The 25,144-nt window shown below is 34.8% G+C and overlaps 1 protein-coding gene across 6 annotated transcripts in view; it reads left to right on the top strand.

Annotated features, from left to right (window-relative positions):
- LOC121428551 (myomegalin-like) overlaps positions 1-25,144 on the top strand; it is a 91,470-nt gene that overhangs the window by 2,412 nt on the left and 63,914 nt on the right. For 2 of the 6 annotated variants that reach the window (XM_041625250.1, XM_041625252.1), the window contains exons 1-4: positions 5,215-5,441; positions 19,135-19,226; positions 20,101-20,171; positions 20,796-20,900. In XM_041625250.1, the coding sequence (XP_041481184.1) occupies positions 5,317-5,441; positions 19,135-19,226; positions 20,101-20,171; positions 20,796-20,900 (393 nt within the window). In that variant the 5' untranslated portion in view covers positions 5,215-5,316. Of the gene's footprint in view, positions 1-5,214; positions 5,442-7,832; positions 8,130-16,878; positions 16,956-19,134; positions 19,227-20,100; positions 20,172-20,795; positions 20,901-25,144 lie in introns of those variants that run through there. The other 4 variants (XM_041625249.1, XM_041625253.1, XM_041625254.1 and 1 more) reach the window with 4 other exon arrangements.

The raw sequence follows: 25,144 nt of genomic DNA, 5'->3' as shown, positions 1-25,144 counted from the left end.
AATCATCATTTAAAAGGAATTAGTGGCAACTGCGGTCTAAGTTACAATATTTCTGAATTTCATACATTTTCCGTAAATATGAATGCAATTTCTCTTTCATAATGTGACATTTTATGTACAAAAAAGTGATCGGAAAATCAGGTTTCCGCCGAATGTTAGATCTAACGTTACTGCTAATTTACATGTAGTACGTTGTCTGTACATACAGGCCTCCAAGCTCTTCAGTCTATGTATCGGTGAGTGAGCCAACGCAGTTCAGCGGAACAACCAAAATACAGAGACTATAGCCTTTGGTCTTGTGTGGGGCGCAAATGTAAGAAGTGATAAAACTTTGCCATTATGCATGCATATTTATCTCACACGGTAAAAATACAGATTTTTTTGTCAAAATACTGATTTGGGGGGATAAGAATACTGAAAATGCAAAATACAACTTGGCAGCTCTGGTTTTAGAACAAAATGTCAGGAAATATTATAGAGAACAAAATAGAAGATGATTACAGCTATTCAATTCATATTTTCAGTGTAATCCACAGACATAAAAGAAGGTTTCAAAAATATAAAGTGTCCAGACACCCGTTACGACCCCCCCCCCCCCCCCATCCTACTGTCAGCTAGTTGAAAAAAGTGGTCTGGGTTAAGCCTGTTGACTTCATGAGTGATCTTATACACTTGAACACAAGGCAGACATATGGCACTCTCCAAAATGGGGACACAGAATCCTGACATCCAGGCATGACATCGAGGCACAAACTGTAGCTATCACTGCACAGCCGGTTTGAGTTTAAGACATTCTCGTATCTGTCACTGTGTTAACTTGGCGAGATTACAAGTTTACAACACTAGTAAAAAACTTTTTTTTTTAATAAAATAGACATGCACAGGAAAATATAGGTAAGAGTTCCATATGCACCCACACTAATGTATTACTGAAAATAGAAATATGGAGAAGGTTCAGAATAATATATCTAGCCCTGATATAGAACAGATATATGATGGGGAGGTGGAAATACATACCAAAATATGGCTTTATTCCATCAAATTTCGGGCAGGATCTAGTGCGTGTAATTGTCCTTAGACATCGGTTTATTTAGTCAGTAAAGGGTCTGTGAGTCAAGACTAGTCAAACTATCAGCTGATAGTCGTTAAAATACCCCTTCCGGTGTCAGCGCTTCTTGCTAGCATAGCGGGAAAGGTCTTGACTGCAAGTAAAGCGAGGTGAGTTTGAGTCCCAACTAAGGTAAGCAACAGTAAAAAAACTGAAATGAACGAACCTGAAGTCTCAACAATCTTTTGTTATTTTTGGTGGGGGGTGCATATGGAACTCTTTCCAAATAATATTGTGATACACAAATTTTTTTACATTTAAAACTTACATCATGTACTTGAGGTCCATAATAATCCATATTACAGAGACTATCTTGTCACTCGTACATCCCTGAAAAAGTTGGCATCTCTCATTTCATTGCCATTCGATGAAACATCAAATTTCTTTCTTTGCGAGCATGATTTTGAGTTCGAAAAGTTCTTTTGATGGTGGAAATACGAAAGGGGTAGGTAAGCAAAATTGTGTTTTTTAAAGTGATATTTCGTTTGCATAATTCATGCATATTATCAATTTTTGTTCGGCCTTTATCTTTTATTTCTCAGGCAACATTTCTTGATGCCGATGTATGAATTAAGGAAGGTTTTTTCTTCAGGCGATGGTCATTTTCTGACTTCACAATTGTGTCGCATATCTCCCTCAAAGCTGAAACGCAAGGCAATGTCGGACTAATCTCTGAGTCATAATTTATCTTGAGTTTGAGCGAGGATGAACTGGCATTAATAATGACCCTTTGGAAATTGTTGTTTTAATAACTATTTGTACCCCTAATGAACAACAAATCTTGCATTCAACTAAGTGCAGTGAGCTAATGAATGGGTTGAGCGGATCGAGCTCTGTGTGTCTCGATCTAGCTAGTGCAGTGGTGACCGGTAGAACATGTACATGTACATCTGCACATGGTGTGTATGTGTGTGCATGTATACAATGACAAGTCATGTGCAATCATCAGGTGTGAAGCCATAGGAGACAAAGGGAGTATGTTAGCCCCCTCTTCAAATATATCTTTTTTGATAGCAAATGGGTTACATATGATTAGGGATGGAAAGGTAGCTCTTTTCAAAAATAGTATTGTCACCAGGGGCGGATCTAGGATTTTCCAAAGGGGAGGGCACATTTTCCCCGAGGAAAAATTTGACCAGCAAAAAAAAAATGTTTTCAACCCAAAATGAAGTACATTTAGTCTACGAAAAACTCTGACAAGCAGTCACAGCATATATTTTTAATAGGAATTATTTTGCTTTTCAAATAGTACCTGGACGAAATGAAATGCATTTTTAGGTGAATTCATTTTTTTTTCCATTTTTGCTCAAGTGTCAAATTTTCTTTTCAAAAGGAAAATGTTCATTTGATGTATTATTTGCCAATATTTATTATTATTAGAATTTTGGGGTAATATAGAGCTTAAACTGCAACTGGACCCAGTCACCCTTGAAAAGGGAAAAGTTCTGTCTCGTTCGTTCTGTCAAAATTGAAAACAAAATGGCCGATCGATACTGAGAACGAACGTGATATAGAGGTCTAACTTTTCCTTTTTTTGAGGGTCCAGTTTGTGCCTCGATGTCAGAATTCTGTTTCCCGATAGATCTTCATCCATATAATCGAGGTAAGTGCATAATTTACTTTTTCCCATTTTATTTGGAGTGCTTTTGTGACCCCATTCTACCCCATTTTGGAGAGTATAGATCTCTATCATGTCTATGCCTCAAATTACACGGACGAGTCCTGAGCTCGGGGCTGGAGCTCCCTGGGTTAGGCGATGCACAATTGGGTGCGTGTGTTGTTTGCGTCTGTGTTGCCTTGTTTGTTCTCATTATTGACGTGCTTAATCTCCACGGAGCTAGCCAGGCATGCCAGGAGGCTCCTAGAGTAGATAGTAGATCTACTCCCATGGTGCTAGATTGTGCTGTTGGGCATGTGCACAAATTGTCATTCTTGAATTTGCCCCAGGTGTTCTTTCATATTTTGAGTGGTTCGTTTAGTTACACGTTTAGCGGTATCTTCACATTTTCTGGCAGCCAAGTTGATGGTCTATCAATGTGACATGTTTCCACGGCTCCACTGGGAAGCTCAACACAGTCTCAGGGCAGTTGAGTTAAAGCCTATTTTTGGCCACTAGCCTACATGTATAATATAAATGAGTGTACTGCGAGGGACCATTTCTTCTGTGTATTTTTTGGCACATAAACACAATCTATTTTGCTAATTTTTCTGAAGTTATAGGGCATTTCTGTAACTTTTGATTAATTTTTATTATGTTTTAGGACTTGAAGATCATTTTTAAGTGTATTTTAATGACAGATTAAGAGCTTTCTAAATTTTGTGGTCCTGTGCTTACTCTCCATGGAGTCAGGGATTGTGTCCCATTCCTGCACTTATACCGTGAAAAAAACTTAAACTTTCGTCCCCGAGATTTCTACTTTCCTTCTAAAAGATCTACATGTAGCCCTAAACACAATAGCAAATTGTATGGAACAGATAGCGGTACGTTCAACGCTAGGGGGCGTGTACATTTCGCTTATTACATGACGTCATCCAGCCATTGCCGAGAGCCAATTTATGAATGAAAATATTGTAAGCATGCACAGTACAAGCCTTCCATTGCCCACACAGGATTTCACCAAAACAAGTGTGCAATTTTCAATCACCTTGTACCAATACCAACCTAGAATTTCACTTTCCTATATTTTATATGATTTATGAAAGTTATTCTTGGAGGATCTATTTTCTCACCGATACCGCACAGGTACATGTAAGCGAATTAGATTAATTCTTGCTTTTCGGTCAAAATTGTACGAATTAGTGTCGATATGGCATCGTAATCGTTGGAGTTTGTAGAGTCTATTGCAACGTGTACAAAGTTAATTGATTTTCTGGGTTTCGGAGAGTCGTGTGAATATGCATGAAATTGCAGTCTTGATAATTTTCAATCGATACTGGAGCGATCACGAACCAAGATCATTTCCCGCATATCCAATGTGACCGGATATCGTTATCACTATTGATACTTTCGCACGCAGTCCGAAGGAATTATTTTGGTGACCACCTAATCATGACGTGATCTGCCCGATTGGCCAATCAATTTCCAGTTTATCCAGTTATGTTTGTGAATCTTTAAAGTTGTTTCTCCTTTTACCTCATAAAGTAAGCTTCATACATCAATTCTACGATAAAAAAGAAATTGATCGCCAGTTATTAAAATATATGATTTTATGAAAAGACGCAATTCCATAAGAAAAGGTCAGGTGACGATAAAAACTAAATATTTTGCCGATACTATCAATATCAAACAATGTCGTAGACTTGGAAGAAAAAATAACCTTCGTAAATTGGAAAGCTCTGATTTTTCAACAATCTTCCTACATAGTACATGTATCTCAGAAGAATGGTCCTTGGATGTTACTAGGTATCGCTCATCTCGTCATGAAACAGGCCCCAGTCTTCATTGTACATTGTGTAGACTTTGGTAGATTGACAAACGAACAATGACTCGCACTGCTGGTTTCGGTCAAGGCATGTAGAATTTGTCTATTTTTTGTTAATTTGTCGCCAAATTGAATGATTTCCAAAAAAGTGTTATCATCTACATGTATAATGATAATCCAAAAGTATGCTTCATATGTTATACAACTTTTTTTTCCTATTTTTTTAAAACATTAAAAAAAAATAGGAAAAAAAAGTTGTATAACATATGAAGCATACTTTTGGATTATCATTATACATGTAGATGATAACACTTTTTTGGAAATCTTTGAGAGTTTGATGAGTCACCTTGGTGGGACTGTGTGGGAAGATGATATCATGTTTAGCAGAATTAAGTCCTAAGAAGCTACACGTGGAACTTGTGCATCCATGCCTGACATCCTTCAAGGCTGATGGTATACATGTATATGTTTATGGGGATACTATCTGACATGTCCAGCTTCTGTTTTGTTTCCTGAACAGAAGTGATGGTGATATGATTCTTTCTTGTTTGCTTTGGATGTTTTACATGTAGGAGAATTAAACAGGATTTTTTGTTATTGTTATTCCTTTGAAATATCACCAAAGAATATTCATGTGGTTGTGAAAGTTGTGATTTTATAATACAATGGAAAGTAAGAGCTTTGTTTCTGTAACTTTTTAGTGGTTTGCTGATATTGAATTTTGAGAGCAAAAGAGAAGATGCTTTCATTCATGTAACTTCATAGTACTGTTCTTGCTTGTTGTACATGTACATTTGTATTACTGCTGTGATGGAGCAGGAACAGATAAATTTAGACAAAACATATGGTCACTACCGTCATTCTATGATTGATGATAGCTACAGAATGTCACAGAGAGAACATACATGTAGGTAAGTACAATGTTATATTTATTAGTCTCAAATGCATATTTTTTCTGCTTGGTATATACATGTACAGTACAGTTCAGTGTCGGCGCTCGACTTGAAGAAATACATTTTTATGCACATGTATATGCACAGTACTTGTATACAAAATCTTCTGGATCCAGAGGATTTTATTAGAAAGAGACGGGAGGGAGAAGGGGGGGGGGAATCACATGTACATTATCTGAGAAACAACATCAACAATAAGAGGTCAAAGGTCATTTTTGTCTCACCTGCGAAGCAAAGTGAGACTATAGGCGCCGCTTTTCCGACGGCGGCGGCGGCGTCAACATCAAATCTTAACCTGAGGTTAAGTTTTTGAAATGACGTCATAACTTAGAAAGTATATGGACCTAGTTAATAAAACTTGGCCATAAGGTTAATCAAGTATTACTGAACATCCTATTAGAGTTTCATGTCACATGACCAAGGTCAAAGGTCATTTAGGGTCAATGAACTTAGACCATGTTGGAGGAATCAACATCGAAATCTTAACCTGAGGTTAAGTTTTTGAAATGTCATCATAACTTAGAAAATATATGGACCTAGTTCATGGGACTTGGACATTAGGTTAATCAAGTATCACTGAACATCCTACATGAGTTTCACGTCACATGACCAAGGTCAAAGGTCGTTTAGGGTCAATGAACTTTGGCCGAATTGGGGATATCTGTTGAATTCCCATCATATCTTTGAAAGTTTATGGATCTGATTCATTAAACTTGGACACAATAGTAATCAAGCATCACTGAAGATTTTGTGCAAGTTTCAGGTCTCATGATAAAGGTCAAAGGTCATTTAGGGTCAATGAACTTTTGCCGAATCGGGGGTATCTGTTGAATTACCATCATAACTTTGAAAGTTTATTGGTCTAGTTCATTAAACTCGGACATTAGAGTAATCAAGTATCACTGAACATTCTGTGCGCGTTTCAGTTCACATGACCAAGGTCAAAGGTCAATGAACTTTGGCCGAATTGGGTGTATCTGTTGAATTACCATCATAACTTTGAAAGTTTATGGATCTGATTCATGAAACTTGTACATAAGAGTAATCAAGTATCACTGAACATCCTGTTTGAGTTTCAGGTCACATGATCAAGGTCAAAGGTCATGTAAGGTCAATGAACTTTGGCCATGTTGGTGTTTTTTGTTGAATAACCATCATATCTCTGTAAGTTTATTGGTCTAGTTCATAAAAAGTGGACATAAGAGTAACCATGTATCACTGAACATCTTGTGCGAGTTAGAGTAGTATTCAAAGTCAGCACTACTGCTATATTGAACCGCGTGATGCAGGTGAGATGGCCAGAGGCATTCCACTTGTTTTTCTAATTCTAACAAGTATAATCAAGGTTTTTTTTACGTCACATAAAATATCACAGCAACTCCACCTGTAGGACTGCATGAGACATTTATTTATTTTTCAAACAAGACAAAAATTGACCCTGAGGCAATAATTTAAATCTTCAAAGTTTATTTAAAGCATAAATAACTTTGTATGGATTCATTGATGTTTATCTGTTTGTCATTGCAATTGCTGCAAAACCAAGAAAAGAGTAATAAATTTGAGGGTTGAAAATATGGTACAGTGAGTTTTTTTTATCTCACTCTCCATACCATACTTGAATCTGAATTTATGAACATTTGCTGAGCTTTACACTAAAAGTGCGGATCCAAAATACATTTACATGTGTTTTGGAGTGATGACCTTTAACCGCTCTTTTTTGCTTGTCAAGTTTTTCAGGAAAAATATGTGCCCCATGGAGAAACCCGTATTACATCTTAGCACCCTGTAATAGGTCCAGCTCTGGATCTATGTCTATAAGAGTCACAATGCCAATTAATAACAACTTGCACTGAATATATTCTAAACTTGTACGGTATGAATGAAAATCTTAATGTTCTACTCTCATCTAAACAAAACACTGCCACCAACTGTTGCATGTAGTTTCAAGCTGAAGGCAATTACATGCGAGAGAGAGAGAGATAGAGAGAGAGAGAGATTGAAAGAGAAAGAGAGGGGGAGGCAAATACAGGAGAAATGAGCCTCTTCCTGTCAACAGGAAAGAGCCGACATTGGCTAGAAGTTTCAACCCTGGTCCGATACGTGTACCCGCTCATGTAATTCTCACCCAAACCCAGTGGCAGACAGTGAATGAAATGAACATTTTCCTCTGTAGCTATCCAGGGCTATGCATACTGGCTGCTGTAACAGTGTCTTTGGGTGAATCAACTCTATCGCTTCCTGTTGGGAATTTGAGAGAAAGAGCGCTCATTTCCTGGACTCCTAGAGCCAGCGAATCCTCACAAACTTACAGTGCGTATTACCCGGTATGCACTACAGATCTTTTGGATGTTGTGTTGATAGTTTGTACTAACTATGTCTGTGCGTTAGTGTATGTATACTGTATAGTGGATCAGCGCTTTTGATAACTTGCACTGGAGTTATTTTTGGACACTTAGCATTTAACCATAATGACAGGGTCCCCTTTGGATTAACTGGAATCTGTTTTTAGCATCCAAGAGTGATATTACATCTGGAATAACATTGACTTACTACACCTGTACCTGAGTTAATGACTACATGTAAATTAAATATTGAGGTGGATTCACTGTTCAGAATGAAACCTTCAAACCAGTTTGAAATATAAAGGTATGGTTTAGTCCCAGTTTTTTATGCCATAGATTTTAGTATCATAACTTGGTGAGAGTTTGTTTCAGACCTACAAGTAGGCTCTTTCACCCTTATACAAACTTGATTGTTTTCAAATTGGTACAAGATGCCTTACCATTAAATTGCTGGTTTTTATTATTGTATTGTAATTGTTAAAGGTATCAATGAACTACTAGCTTGGTGAGGATTACTGTATACAATAGAGATTTACACAAGGATTAGCACCTTTTGTTGTTTGGTGACAAACAAGCATTTATTCTTATTTGGCTACTGTAGACTTGATTGCATTGCTTTCAAGTTTTTAAGTTGATTTAAGAAGTGAAAAAAAACCCATTCATCTACAGTTAAACTATGGATGGTTTTGAGTGTTCCAGGCATTGAATCAAGTAATAATAAAAGTGGAATTAGTGGCCATGGGTGCACTTCAGCTTTATTCAAAGGTCAAGTCCACCCAAAGAAAACATGTTGATTTGAATCAACCAGCATATTAGAGAGTCTATGATGTCCCTCACTTTAATACAGTTTCTTTTGTTTTTTTGTTGTTTGAATTGTACAATATTTAATATTTTTACAGATTTGACAATAATGATCAATTTGACTCAACAACAAAATGTTAAAACAGTGGTAATTCCACATGTTCAGAGAGAAACAAAACTTTGTTTCACATGACAATGAGGAGAAAATTGAAATACTCCATAATAAAATACTGTAAAAGAAATAGTGAGTTTGTGATCTCACTAGTCCGCTCATACTGACTAGGATGTGAATTTAAGCAAAACTTTGAAATATCTTTCTTATTTGTAATCTGATTTTGATGAAATTTTCATTTTTTTCTCCTTGTTTGATTTTTCATTTTTTTCATTCAAATCAACTTTTTATTTGGGTGAACTTGACCTTTAATGCAAAAAGCCCTAAAATCTTTAGTTCAAAATCAATATCAATTAGAAGTTGGCCCTTAATAGTTTGTTGGTTGTCCATCCATGATTCGCCAGCTTTAGGAATTCTAAGTTTTTAACTGCAGATTAGGAATCTCAGTCATATACGGTACAGTGTATATGACAGAGTTTCCTACATAGGGAGTTCTACTTTAGGAGGGGTGGGAATAATGAGTATTTTAAGGTGCTACTTTTGGGGATATTTCTTTCATTTGGAGGACTAATTTCTAGGGGTAAAAATCAATTGTGTACCATTCTTCAGACTTCAGCCACAGATGGAATATTGATTCTCTAAATAATCTTGAATAATGAGGTTTGGAACAGATCTTGGGGTGACTTAGGAGGAATGGTTCCCCCAAATAATGCATTTTGGGGAAATTTTAGGGGTAATTTGGGTTGTTAGGAGCGCCAAATTGCCAATCGCCCTCATACATTGTACAAGTATATTTCCTACACTGCACTGGAGGTGTTCCTGAGAGAGTTTGGCCCATGGGAATGGGGATTTCCCTCAAAAAGCTACTCTGTAGTGGACTTCCCAGGTTGTGAAGTTGTGCTATATTCAAGAATAGAACCTACTTATTAAATACTTTCTTTCATTTCAGTATTTCAATTTGAATTCAATATAAGATATATTTGTTTTTACAGTGGAAGCAAAAATGAGAGCAACTGTTTTGATGCCAACGAAGCCATGACATTGATTATGAACACCATGTATTGATCACAAATTTATATTACATGTAAAAAATCTGATGGGGTGTTGCAAGCAAGACCAATTTTTGGTCCCCAAGACCCCAAATCAATTGAAAGTTGTGTATTTCATTGCATATTTTCAATGGCTTGATAGTCTGCTTCTTGCATCAACAAGTATGATAATTGATACATGTACATCACTTTTTCATCTGGAAATGAACTTTGCAGTACATGTAGATCACTAATATTTTCTTGTCACACCCTCCAAGTCAGATAATTGATCTTGATATTGATTTTTTTTTCTATTATTGAAACTTGAAGCAAGGTTTGTCACTCAAGATGGATTCATGAAAGAAGGCCTATTACCATGCATGAAAGCTCTACTACATAGTTGGTAAACAGTATCATGGCTTTCTTGATTTCACCAGACACATGAAGGATGAAGAGATAAATAAAAGCATTGGAGAGTACTCAAATAAAGTGAAAATATTTACAGGTAGCACAGGGATAATCCTATCTCAAGGTTCATGTTGATAAACAGCATTAATATCAAAACATGTGAATGATAGAATAGAACATTCTCAGACTATTTTCCAGAAAATCTGACTGAATGACCCTTGCTTGAAATTTTTTTTATTAAAAAATGCATAGGACCTACATATCGAATATGATTATGACTGGGGATGTTTTGAAAATTAAAAAAAAATATTTTAGCCACAAAAGCGTTCTGTGAAGTGTGGGTATGATTCCCTGTCAAAATTGAGAATTTTTTTTTTTTTTTAGTTTACTAGAAAGAAATGCACATCCCCTTTAGCAAGTGGACTTTGAAATGATTCCAGTCATTGAGAAACATGAAAGAATTATATTTTTATAATATTGATTAAAAATTATTTTTTTATTTTTGTACTGCTCTTTTCGCAGAATGGCCCAAAGCGTTTACAGTAAGGAAAGGAAAATTTTGTTTATAATGCTTTCAAGATTATATCAATTATCCAATGCCTTACATGTGCTATTTGACAATGAAAAGCTAAATGTTGTGCTGGCAGTCTGTATTGGTTCATGACCTTAATCATCAATTTGATGAGTTCAATATAAATAATACAGAAAATATTATGGATTGTAAACTACCTTTCCCACTCCCTCTGAGATGGAATATTTTATGATTCAAAGTTTCAAACCAAATAAAAGAACTCAAATATGTAATTTAAATGATAATTAATTGTGAATTTTAAGATTGCTCAATCTTCAAAAAGTTTGAAAATTATGTCATGTAAGGTAGTTTCTGCTTTCAATTTCTTGTGTCTGGGTATGGGTTTGTATACATTTTTGTACATGTTATATGTTTGTTTGTATTTGTTAAATTCTCTAATACTGGATTACTATTCATGCCAATTTGATAGTAAAGATTGTGAGGATTAAATGTCACCAGCATTGCAGGAAATACACTGCTGACCTCTGGCCAGTGAATTTTGACCAAATAGGAAATTCATTCAGACCGATGGAGTAAAGAGATAGTACATGTAGGTCAATGCTCAGTGTTACTGTTGATGGAAAGAGAGTGTGCAATGTAGGCATCTTCACTATCATTTTGAGAATGATTCTTTCACACAGGAGTAAGATGTACGAATGTTAGATTTCTAAAGAGGATAGAATTGACACAGGTCTATTACTGGTACAGAAGAACAAAAAGGACTCAGTATTTTGTATTGTTTTGGCTGGTTTCCTGGCTCCTCTCTATTTCCCCCCCCCCCTGGAGGGGGGGGGGGGGGTCAATGGGTCCAGTCTCAAGTTTTCAGTGTTGATATATTTGAGTTTTCTCTTATTCAAAATCAAAACAACTTTTTAGTTGAGGTGGCCTGCATGTAAGTGTTAATCATATGCTAGAAAACTCACCGGTAAAAATATATGGGACTACACTTTAAAAGAATGGATGTTTTATTTTCTGATCTTCACTCTATGCTTATCTAATTACATCAATACATGTACACATATGCCGAGACATATTTTCCTGAAAAATTTTATGGCAGATATCATTTTTTTGTTCAATTCTGTGAACATTTTATTTTGTGCGGTTACAAGTTTATCTTTCAAGAAAAGGTATGCCAAATGCCATGTTTAAAGGTCAAGTCCACCCGAGAAAAATGATAATTTGAATAAATAGAGAAAAATCAAACTAACATAACGCTGAAAATTTCATCAAAATCGGATGTAAAATAAGAAAGTTATGGCATTTTAAAGTTTCGCTTATTTTTCACAAAACAGTGATATGCACAACTCAGTCACAAGCAAATGAGTCAGTCGATGATGTCCATCACTCACTATTTCTTTTGTTTTTTATTGTTTGAATTATATTTCATTTTTTACAAATTTGTCAATACGGACCAACTTCACTGAACCATATACATGTAATATTACAATGCTAATTCCATGTGTTCAGGGAGGAATTAATCGTTGTTTCACTTGGCAATGAGGAGAAAATTAGAAAATTTCATATTTCACATAATAAAATACAAAAGAAAAAGTGAGTGGATGACATCATCAGTCTCCTCATTTGCATACTGACCAGGATGTGCATATAATTGTTTTATGAAATTAAGCGAAACTTTAATATGCCATAACTTTCTTATTTTACATCCGATTTTAATGAAATTTTCAGTGTTATGCTTTTTGGATTTTTCTCTTTTTATTAAAATTAATTTATGGTTGGGGTGGACTTGTCCTTTAAGTAAGTGAAAGTGTTGGCTAAACATTGTAGATAGGTATGTTTCCAATTTTCTCATCAGGTATAAAAGACAGGTCATTCATACAGCATCAGATATGTCCTAAGACAGTGGTGAATGATTTATAGAGCAAAGACTTGATTGGTTTATACAAAGTGAATTGATACACTACAGGGTCATGTTCAGTTGACCTAACTGACAGGTAAATGTTACCTACCAGTGACGTGGAAGGTCTTGACTTCATACTGCTATCCAGTCTCTCCTATCTGTAGTATACAGTACATCAATGTGGAGGTTTGGATGTTGAAACTACAAATACTGCAAAGTTGTTGGTGCTAATGAGATTTCTGGCTTTCTGATTTCAGCGACAGCTGTGCTTTTGATCTATTGGTTGTCTGGATCTCTCAGTGTGTTCTGATACCAGAATATTTGGTAATGGTAGTGTTAACGGTCAAGTCCACCTTAGCAAAATGTTGATTTGAATCAAGAGAGAAAAATAAAAGTAGCATAACGCTGAAAATTTCATCAAAATCGAATGTCAAATATTAGAAAGTTTTGATATTTTAAATTTCACATATTTTTCACAAATCAGGGATTTGCAAATGAGACAGACGATGATGTCTCTCACTATTTTCTTTTTTTTTATAAAGTTATGATGACCATTGGACATGGCATAATGTTGTTGTTACTAACCTCTGTAGACATGTTTTAGCAGTTGGTTTTGTAAATTCCTTTTCAGTCTTTATCCATATACACTTCATATGTTATCACTTCCAATGAGCAATGATTGAGTTGATTAATGCTGTGAGTGTGTAGGAAGAACCATCTATAGAGTAGAAGGAAGTAGAGATTTACACTGGTTGCATGAGTTCCGTCATCTTCATGCAATCTGATCTTCCTGTGGCATGAAATCTTTCCATGAAATAATTTCCCTTTAGAACTTTTGTTGAGGTTTACTTGTAGGACCTGTTTGTTGAGTGTTTTTTATGTTTGAAGACCAAAATACTTGGCATTTTAATTTCAACTGCTATCACCATTACCACCACCATTCTTTATCATAAAAAAAAATCAATAAAAATAGCAGCAACAACAAAAAATATGACTCTATTCTAAGAATGTTTGAGTAATTCATTTTTATTTCATGATAAGATTTCTATGAAATGGAATTTATACAGTATGTAGGGATCTATATATTGTTACGAGAGACAACAGTGTTGGCCATTAAAAAGAAATTTTCGTTATACATACATTTAGTCCTTCATCAGTATTACTCCATGCACAGTTGAACATGAAAGTTTTATCAAACAGAAATGATATTATTACCAGCCGATTTATGAAGAACAAGGAAGAGATTTTCACAGACTATACATGTAGTGATTGTAACACAAACCTTGTGAGGGAAATAAGAAGCGAAGAAGAGTGAGGTAGAGAGAGAGAGAGAACAATGTTTTCCTTTCATCAGGAAAAAAAAATCAGTGGTTTTGATGGCTTTCACATGAATGTAGTTTCCTTTATAAATGTATATATACTGTTGGACTTTGAACAGTCTCAATTTCATGGTCACTTGTTTACTGGTCGCAAAGAATTTCTGGCATTAATCGCATGTATTTTGGAAAACTGTATGCAGGGTGTACGCCGGGGGGGGGGGGCACTTCCATTGACGAGTGGATACCATGCGTGACCATGGGGTCTGGAAAAGCACCCTAAACACGTATTTCCATATTCTGAAAAGGCACCCCTTAAAGGTCAAGTCCACCTCAGTAAAATATTTATTTGAATCAATAAAGAAAATCAGACTAGAACAATGCTGAAGATTTCATCAAAAATCGGATGTAAAATAAGAAAGTTATGACATTTCAAAGTTTTGCTTATTTTTAACAAAATAGTTATATGAACGAGCCAGTTACATCCAAATGAGAGAGTTGATGATGTCACTATTTCTTTTGTTTTTTATTGTTTGAATTATACAATATTTCAATTTTTACGAATTTGACGATTGGGACCTCCTTGCCTGAAGCACAAAATGTTAAGATAATGGAATTCCACGTGTTCAGGGAGGAATGAAACTTCATTTCACATGGCGATGACGAGAAAATCAAAATATTTCATATTTCAAACAATAAAAAACAAAAGAAATAGTGAGTGAATGACATCATCGACTCTCTCATTTGGATGTACGTGTAGCTGGCTCGTTCACATAACTGTTTTTGTGAAATGAAGCGAAACTTTGAAATGTCATAACTTTCTTATTTTACATCCGATTTTGATGAAATTTTCAGTGTTATGCTTGTTGAATTTTTCTCTTTTTATTCAAATGAAGTTTTTGTTGGGGTGGACTTGTCCTTTAACAAGTATTTGCGTGTGAAACCCTACCCTTAACAAGTATTGGAAACAAAACGATACTCTTGGCAAGTATTCCCTGAAATGAACCCCTAAACAAGTACAGCAATATTTTATTGTTATGTCACGGGTCCGTTGGTCGTCGGTTTTACCTGTACACATCATTTGGTTAAGTACGGCCCCACCTTCCACATCTCGCGTAAATCGGACTCTAAACGCGTAGTGTTGGGGTAAAAAGGACATCCTTTATAATACATTTTAATTTTGTTTTATCATCCCAGCAAATTTGACCCTAAACACATAACTTTCCTAGCGAAATAGATACCCTTTTTTCATTATTTTTGTGTTTTTGACACCCTTATCACGTTACGTACATGTACGTAACATGCCCTATCTTGAAAAAGACATCCTTTTTACATGTTTTTTGGTCGCGCATGGTATTCACTCGTCAATGTAAGTGCCCCCCCCCGGGATGTACGCACTTGAATTTTGTGACATTTTTTCTTTTGTTGCCTTTTTAAAGCTCTTAAAAGTTTGATCATGTGATTTACCTGCTCACCTTGGGGTATCATGTAACATTCAAAATTGAAATAGAAAAATAAAGCTTGACCATGAATCTTTTTTTATTCTTTTGTTGATTCTTTATGAGAATTTTGAATTGGTTAGTACATATAAATGTATTTCAGGACCTGAATTAATTAAAGCAAGGATATCACTCCTTGATCAAAGGCATGGAGGGCTATGGCTTTGGATGTCCTGTACATTGCATATAATAAAAAAACAGGGCAGTTTTGTAAAGTTTATCAAAAATACTGTTTCAAATTATGATGTCTATATTTTCATGTCCATAGATGCTCTGAAGTGTTATCTTTCAAATGCCATTCAATAAAATAAGTTTTGTTCATGCTTGAGTGAACATGGAAAGTTTTTGTTGGGGGTTCAAAAAAGACTTGTGCCAACTTTCAGCAAAATTAAAATACATGTATGTATGATCATCATCAGACTTGTTATTCAGCAGATTCTTCAATAAACTTTTCATGATTTTGCCATTATTTTTTAATGCTATCAAAAATTCATTTACAAAGCTATTTATTTTTATTTCAACCGTTTTTGTCAACCTAATTGCTTATCCTGTTCTGTTTTAATAGTCTTTTGGTCTGTTGCAAAAATGTTAAAGTTTTTGTTCAGCTTGCTCTCATTTCTTTATTTCTGCATTAATTATGTTTTCACTTGGATAAAAATGATCCTTGGGTAATATTTGTATTACATGTATTCATGGGAGAGCTTGTAATCTAATCAAATCCTTTCATTGTGTGCAACAAATGTTATTTTGAAAGCATTTAAAAATAATGCCAAGATAATGAAAAGGTTATCAGAGGAGTATGCCAAATGATAAGAGATGACCATGTCTTGTCATATTTCTCATTTTCTCTAATTTTAACGCAAATCTTTTTTTGAACTGCCAACAAAAATGAACAAAACTTTTTTTAAGTAGCATTTTAAAGATAAGACTTCAGAGCATCTACTCTATGAACCTCAAAATATAGACATAATTTGAAACAAAATTTTGACAAATTAACAAAACTGTCCCGTTTTTTTATATGTACTGTATTGATTGGTTTCAATGCTTCTCATTGACCTGGGATAGTTTTGTGCCCTTTTGATTTTTTTTTCAGTTTGAGCTGTGAAATAAAAAGATGTCCTTTTGAATAGTGATCCTTTCCTATAAAAATGTATTTTGATATTAAGTACCAATTTCGGTAAATGTTTTTTAAGGTCCTACATGTTTTTCAGCCTATTTCCAAATAGTGGATCTCGACCGTTTCCTTGCTACATATGTAGGTATAAACAGACATCAATTTTTCTTCCGTACTATGACTACAGTATACTATGGTCTGGGAGAGTGTAGAATGAAACAGCTGTGTGTGATATGCACCACTGGTCATTCAGCTGCTGATACTGTTTACCTCTCATCACAGCTGTAATGTACACAGAAGTCATCCTCTTGTGTGTGAGGAGGGAGGAGGAGAGATAGTGGGTGAGCTCTAGAGATGTGTATGGTATTGCAGGATAATATTGATTTCACAGAATGACTTGATCCTCAATCTGAAGTTTCATTGGTAAGAGTTTATTGATTTTCTGTACATGTTTAGCATTCAGAAACAAAAGCGCTTGCCTGTGTTCATACCAAGACCTGTACATTATTTGTATGCACATGCTTTTTGTGTTACTAGCTTCCTTTGTTCTCATGCTAATGATGTGTGTGAGTGTGGTCATACACCTGAGAAGCAGAGACTTCCCTGCCTCAATTCAGTGGTGGTGAAGGTTATGATGTAGAGTAACTGTGCATGGTGGAGGACAGTGGAAAGTTCATAATGAGAAAGTATATTAATTTTAATACAATGAAAGAGGTATAGGCCTACATCCTTTATGATTTTTAAGGGAAAATACTACTAAATATTTTATTCTGTCATTTAAATGTAACCCAACATTGAGGTGCAATGGAGCCTATATCAAGAGGCAAAATTGAAGTGACAATTGGCCAATATTCAATGAGATTTTGTCTTGTGGTAGGATGCAGAGAAATGTTGTCATGACAGGATTTTATTTTTTGTACAATGTACATGTAAATGATCTAATAATGACTTTTTATATGATGGATTATAAAAAAATGTACATCCATCTAGATTTGAAACATTTTTTTTAAGCTTCCTATTTTTGGACTGTAAAAAGACTAAGAGACAGTATTCCAATAGATGATGGATGCACTGTTTTGTCAGACAATGGATACATTTTATTTCAAATTTTATTTTTAAAAAAATTCAAGGGAAAATATAATATATGTATAATATTTTCCCCTGCGTGACTATTGTTCACAGGTCTCTTCTAGCTATTTACAATTTGTGTTGAAGTCCAGGGGGGAGGCACTTCAGTTGAAGAGTGGATACCAGGTGCGACCAAACAGATGTGTAGAAAGGATCTCTTTTTCAAGATTGGGCATGTTACATTTGTAATGTAATGCGGGTGTCAAAACACTAAAATACCGAAAAATGGTATATATTTCGCTAGGAAAGGTATGTCCATGTTTATGGTTAAATTTGTGAGGGTATAAAAAAATTATGCTTTATAAAGTATGTACTTTTGCTCCAACACTATGGCCCGTATTCTGAAGTCGGGTGTAACTTAAACTCAGGTTTAAAGTTGTGGTCTAAGTATGGACAGCCAATTGTCACATAATCACTAACAGTAAAGATATACTTCAGCTCATTCGGTTCTCAAATCATTTACTAATTGTGTAGGAAGTATAAATAAATGATTGTCTTCATCATCGATGAATCAGGAAATAACACAGTAAACATAAGAAACATACAATTTGATGAAATTTTGATACTTTTGGCCTTCCATACTTAAACCACAACTTTAAACCTGAGTTTAAGTTAAACCCGACTTCAGAATACAGACCTATGTGTTTAGAGTCTAATTTGAGCGAGGTGTAGGAAGTGGAGAGGTACCAAACCCAATGTTAAAAAAGTAAAGCCGATGTCCATGATCACATCCATGGCGTGACATAATTAAAATATTGCTGTACTTGTTTAGGGGTCAAATCAGGGAATACTTTCAAGGGTACTGCTTTGTTTCCAATACTTAAAGGTAAAGTCCACCTCAGAAAAATGTTGATTTGAATCAATAGAGAAATATCAGACAAGCACAATGCTGAAAATTTCATCAAAATCGGATGTAAAATAAGAAAGTTATGACATTTTGAAGTTTCGCTTACTAGTATTTTTAACAAAATAGTTGTGCATGTTGTGTATAACTGTTTTGTGAAATGAAGCGAAACTTTAAAATGCCATAACTCATTTTACATCCAATATTGATGAAATTTTCAGTGTTATGCTTGTTGAATTTTTCTCTTTTTATTCAAATCAAGTTTTTGTTGGGGTGGACTTGTCCTTTAATTAGGGTAGGGTTTCACATGCCAATAATGAGGGGTGCATTTTTAGAATGGAAAATACTTGTTTAGGGTGCTTTTTGAAACCCCATGGTTGTGCCTGGTATCCACTTGTCAATGGATGTGTCCGCCCCCCCCCCCCCCCCCCCCCCCCCGTTGAAGTTGAAATCAATATTGATTTGAGTGCAAGTTGTCATTTACCTTCAGGTGTACCTTTTTCCCTGAAACATGTCATTTTCAGGGCTAAGAAACTTTTAACTTTTGTGTACAAAAATGTATTATTATAATTCTTGTAATTTTTAATAATTGGTTTAATATTTTGTATTTTGTTTATTTTGTCTTAACAGCATCAACTTTTCCCAGCTTCCCAATGTGACTGCTGGGGCTGATATCACCGCAGCAAACTTCAGTGATCACTTCCCTGATACTTCTGCACCAGGTAAAGCATATTATACTAGTTTTAATGATTTATTATTGACAGGTGCATTCATATTTACTGGGGGCCGTTTCATAAAGCTGTTTGTAAGATAAGAGCGACTTTAAGAACGACTGGTGAACCTTTCTTACGCGAGTAACCATCGCCAATGTATATACCATTTACCACAAGAAAGGATCACCAGTCGCTCTTAAAGTCGCTCTTAACTTACGAACAGCTTTATGAAAAACCCACCTGGTCAGCATTGCATCACATTTGAAAGTATCTGCAAGTACACAAATACATGTATTTGACTCTAATAACCATTAATACTATGTGTCTGGGGTGGAGACCAGACTCTACGTCTTCAGTAAGCAGTCATAGTACACTAGTGATTCTAGACTCCTATTTCAGACTCTATATTCTGGACTAGTTGAAAATCAAGGATATGTGTCTATAGACTACATTTGAAATCTGTCTCAAGACTATGTATTATTTGGATAGCATCTGACCTGTGTTTAACAGCACACATATTTCAGTTGCACAATCCAGGTCTATTTAAGGGTATTGTAGATGCTAGCTTGTGATTCTCATTACAATTTAAAATATCAGAATGCCCAAATTATGGTGTTTTGATTGGTTCAAAACAGAATTGTCATTGAGATTTGCAGATACATGTATCATACATCATGTACCATTTTTTTTTCTGATAAATGTCATTTGGCATACTATGATCTACATGTACTGTAGCAGATCAGTTATCACACTCAACCTAGGAGAAGATGGCAGACAAAACTATAAAAAAATAATCTGTAAAAAGTCCACTGTTTTTGTAAATGAAAATAATTTCTATGGTAACTAGTCTAACTGCTAATAATTTTCTCTCATATTTTGATAGCAATCCAGAAGGTAGGTGGAAGTGGCAGGATGTCTCCTGTAAGAGCACACACCATGAAGGAGTATGAGCAGGTAATACAAGCATTGCTCTCGTATGACAGTAGAATTTATACTACTCTATTGTCACAAAGAATTCTGTAGAAGAATGGAGTATACATTATGACACTAGTGCTAGTCCCAGGCCAGTAAAAATCACTGTCGGGCTAGTAACTTGTTGCATGAAAAGAACAAATAAATTCTTGCCTACGAGCACATGTTTAAAAGGGTGAATTATCAAGTTTTCAAGTCATTTCACTTTTATTTTCACTGATCTCACAACTACAGGCTGGGGATTGTTGAGTTAAGACAAATTTTTAAAAATACTTTTTTTTCCTTATAAAAATACTTTTTTTGGTTGTAGAAGGTTGGCAGGTCTAAAACATGTTTGGGAATAACTTTCTGTCACATGTTATATTGAGATACAACTGTGAAATATTACCAATAGACAAATGCATATTGTGTATTTTCAGATTTCAGCTCTGACATACATCATGTTCACCAAAACAGAAATGCCATCTTAAAATTTGTTTTGTTTTGTTTTACTGTAAAAACAGGCAATACATTACCCAAATGAGTTTTAACTTGGCTTGCACAATTTAAACTCATTTATTTTTGTTATCTTTTATTTTCCTTCACATATTCCATTCCTCTTCTCAGCAAATCTCTGATCTGAAGAAGGAGAACTTTAGTCTAAAGCTGCGAATCTACTTCATGGAGGAAAGAATGCAGCAGAAGTTTGAAGACAATGATGACATCACAACAGTGAGTACTTAAAGGGAAACTAAAATGCAGGGAAAGATGAAATAAAATTTTGTGTGCTTCCAAACTGTTGGCACAATATTCAGAAAGAACAATTTACACACTGCACAGACTCCCTCTTTTAGTTTTACAAAACACCAAATTGTTTGGGCCGAATCTTTGTATAACAGTCCTATGTATTTCTTTGTATAGTGCATGTGATTCTCAGCAAAATGGACTTTATTTTTGGCTATTTTGTTGATACCGAAATCATCTAGCACACACTAACTTGAGACATTATATAACAAAAATCATTATTCATTTAAAACTCTAGGCAGATTGTTATTGCTGTTTTTGTTTATCATTGATTTGCACTTCTGTATTGCTGATTTGAATGTTAAAAATGGATTAAAGAAATGAAATAAACCAGTAAATTCAATTCAAAATTATTTTTACAAATCACTTTGAGGCAGTTATTTCCATAAATCAACCTTGCAGCTACATTAGTTTTCAAGTCATAGGTACTCTTTTAACTTGTTGTTTTCTTCTCCTTTTATACTACAATCATATAATACATTTTTAAAACTGAATAAAATAGTAATGTTTTGTTATAAATCAGATAAAAGATTTTTTAAAAACCAAACAAGATCTACTGTCGAAATTATTACATTCACATTTTGCAGGAGAAGGATTGCCATGATATTGCTTGAAAAAAAAAATCATTTTTAGACACTTTTCCATAGACTGCCAGCATATCATATCAAGTGGTTTAATGTACAATAGGTTGACTACCATTACTTACAATTGATGCCAATATGGCAGTTTCTACAACTTATATCAAACACAGATTACAGTAGGTTGTATGATACCATGTATTGAATAGTGTGAAAGTTGTTTAGAAGAGAGACTGGTGATAAGATCAATTGATTTTTGCATTGCCTTTACATATTTCCCTAGCAGAAAAATTCTACTTTACTTAGAAGATATTTACACAATATTGAATCTCAATATATCGAACAAACATTTGCATTACATCTTGTTCATTTAATCATTCCACATGACCATATACTTGTGCATGCTTAAAGTAGATTAAGAATTTTTTTTCCATATTTCCATTTGTCTGATGTGCTCCTTAGTGTTTCCATGGTAATTATTTACTTTAGAAATCAGAAGATCCAGAAAACTGACCCTATGATATCATATAGAGCAGATAAGATATCCTGTCTCAAATCTCTCCCTCAGATATCAAGATTGGTTCATATGATAGTATGCTTTCTTGAAGTTTTGGCTTTAATAGGTTGTAGGTTTGTAAGAGTTATTCAAACATACATTCTGTTTGTTGTTTGGGACAGTATGAACACAGTAATATTGCATTTTAGGTATTTATTATGAATGAGCAGTAGAAATAGCTCCACCTCAAGTACTGAACTCTATGTTTCTTGCCAGGTTCACTACCCATAATGCCACATTCTCTACAGTGTAGTCTTGTAATATAAGCCCAAATTAAATAACACACTAATTCACTTCTTAATATAATCAAAATAATGAAACAGGTACGTTAGTTTTCATTAAAAAAAACATTTCAGTTTCATAAATTAAATGATTGGCTAATTTATCCTCTATAATCTCGAAAGGTAAAATTTTCAGACTGTATACTAGTATGACACAGTTGGCCAGGTCCTTTCAAAGTGTCCTCAACTCACCCACACACATACAACTAATCTTCTCTTAAATTAGTCTACCTTCTGTACATCTGTGTTCTTTTTGGGGTGTTGGGTTGATCTACATTCAGTGGCCCTGATTCTTGATACCTATTTTATGGGGGGGGGGGGAGCCTCTGAAAAAAGAATCGTGTCTGACAGTTGGCGTTCATGTAAATTTGCAGTGATGATTAACTGTACTTATGGACCTAGGAATTTTCAAGTGCTAACAGTTTCACTCTTCATTTTTCCACATTTATGCTAGATAAGTGTATGTAGCTACATTTACATCTACTTAAAGTTCTACATGTACATATACATGTATGATTACTGACTTTAGCACAGCTACCTTTATCAGGTGCTAGCGCATTCAAGGTATACCACTTATCGAGTACCTATTAATACTGCATTCAGATGGAAAGTGGCAAAAATGTATGAACATTATACAGCAATTCATTGAAACATGAAAAATACTTATTTACATTTGTACATGAGGGTAAATTGCTCATGCAAACTTTACTTGTAAATAAATTTCATTTGATAAATGTGAACATTGTATTAAACGCCCTTTGATAGTGTCAAGATCACTCAATAGAGACCACCTATTGGTTGTCATGAGTCATGTGATCACCCAGAGGGAATTAGGTTACCCAGGAAATGAGGCAAGATTTATATACAAGGTGAAGGTTAATTGAATATGATTCTCAACTCTCTGGCCTATATAAATAATGAATGCGATATTTTATTTCTATATTTTATTTCAGTTTTGCTATAATTAGTAATACAAAGTTTGAATGGCCAATGAGACACAAAGTTTTAAATGTATAGGTTCAATTTAACAGCAAATTAAAAAAAATTATAGCTGTACATGGGAAATTTGGGAATAATAGCACAGACAGTCTTCTTCATAGTTTAAAGAGCATTGGGAAAGGGCAATGTAAACTTAGTTTTTTTAATCTAATATTAATTAAAAGTACAGCTTAGTTCTTAAATGTCTGTAGACAATATACATGTAGATAATATTGAGTTATTTTTATGAAACTGAATTCCCAAACTGCCAATGAAATGCAATCTTAGTTCTCTTCCTCAAGGATTACACAGAAGGGAACAGTGGCATTTTCTTACATCACAAATCAGCACATTGGAACAAACAAGTAGATTGCATTTCACAACAACCATGGCCTGTTATAACATTTTAAGTGACAAGTTTGACATTTATATAGTGAATATTTTATTATTCGTTGTTTTTACAATATCAATTTTTTGTTATTGGGAATTTCTGTATGAGTCATTTATTCATTTATTTATTTATTCATTTACATATGTATTTATTTTGGTGTCATTTTAGAAGGTTGGCTCCGTAGGAATATTTAATGTTATCTTTAGGGGCACTATATGTATATTTCACATTCTTAAAAACCTATAAAAATAAAAAATAAATCATTATTATTCTAAATGAATTCAAATCATATTAAAATGTATAATAGATGTGTAAGCTTTGTAGATCATGAACATGTACTGTAGTTGTACATGTCGTTGGTGGTCATCTGAACCGGAAAGTTGACTTTAAAGTTTACTATAATTTCCACGTTTTGCCTTCAGCCTTACAAGATATTCATTGCTAAAAAATACATGGTGCGAAAGACCAAGACAATTGCTTGACATTGGTATCCTTATTTTTACACAAAACCAAGGGTCAGAGAAAATATCGCAAAAGAGCTACGTGTTTGTAATTTCAGTTTGAACGACTTAGATTTTCCCTGTACAAAAACACCATAGGGAAAAAGCGATACGACATTTAGACTCACCGCGATTTCAATGTGTGCGATCATTAAAAAATGACTGACTGACATGACGGTTGGGATGAACGTGGACGATGTGTCAAGTTCACGATACTGAATAGAGCATTTAATAAGCATGTATTGTCCTGGAGAGTGTCATCAGGGGGACATGGAAGGTGTGGGTGCACACCTGTAGAATATGAAAAGAGAATGGTGGTACTCCCCTTCATTGTGCACCTTTGAAATATGAAAAGAGAATGGTAGTACTCCCCTTCATTGTGCACCTTTGAAATATGAAAAGAGAACGGTGGTACTCCCTTTCAGTGTGCACCTTTGAATTTTTTTATGAAAAGAGAATGGTGGTACTCCCCTTCAGTGTGCACCTTTGAAATATGAAGAGAATGGTGGTACTCCCTTTCAGTGTGCACCTTTGAAATATGAAAAGAGAACGTTGGTACTCCCTTTCAGTGTGCACCTTTGAAATATGAAAAGAGAATGGTGGTACTCCCTTTCAGTGTGCACCTTTGAAATATGAAAAGAGAATGGTGGTACTCCCTTTCAGTGTGCACCTTTGAAATATGAAAAGAGAATGGTGGTACTCCCCTTCATTGTGCACCTTTGAAATATGAAAAGAGAATGGTGGTACTCCCTTTCAGTGTGCACCTTTGAAATATGAAAAGAGAATGGTGGTACTCCTCTTCAGTGTGCACCTTTGAAATATGAAAAAGAGAACGTTGGTACTCCCTTTCAGTGAGCACCTTTGAAATATGAAAAGAGAATGGTGGTA

Source organism: Lytechinus variegatus, chromosome 15, assembly GCF_018143015.1.
Source record: "Lytechinus variegatus isolate NC3 chromosome 15, Lvar_3.0, whole genome shotgun sequence".
Lineage (NCBI taxonomy): Eukaryota > Metazoa > Echinodermata > Echinoidea > Temnopleuroida > Toxopneustidae > Lytechinus > Lytechinus variegatus.
This window is presented reverse-complemented; position numbering and strand designations above follow the sequence as displayed.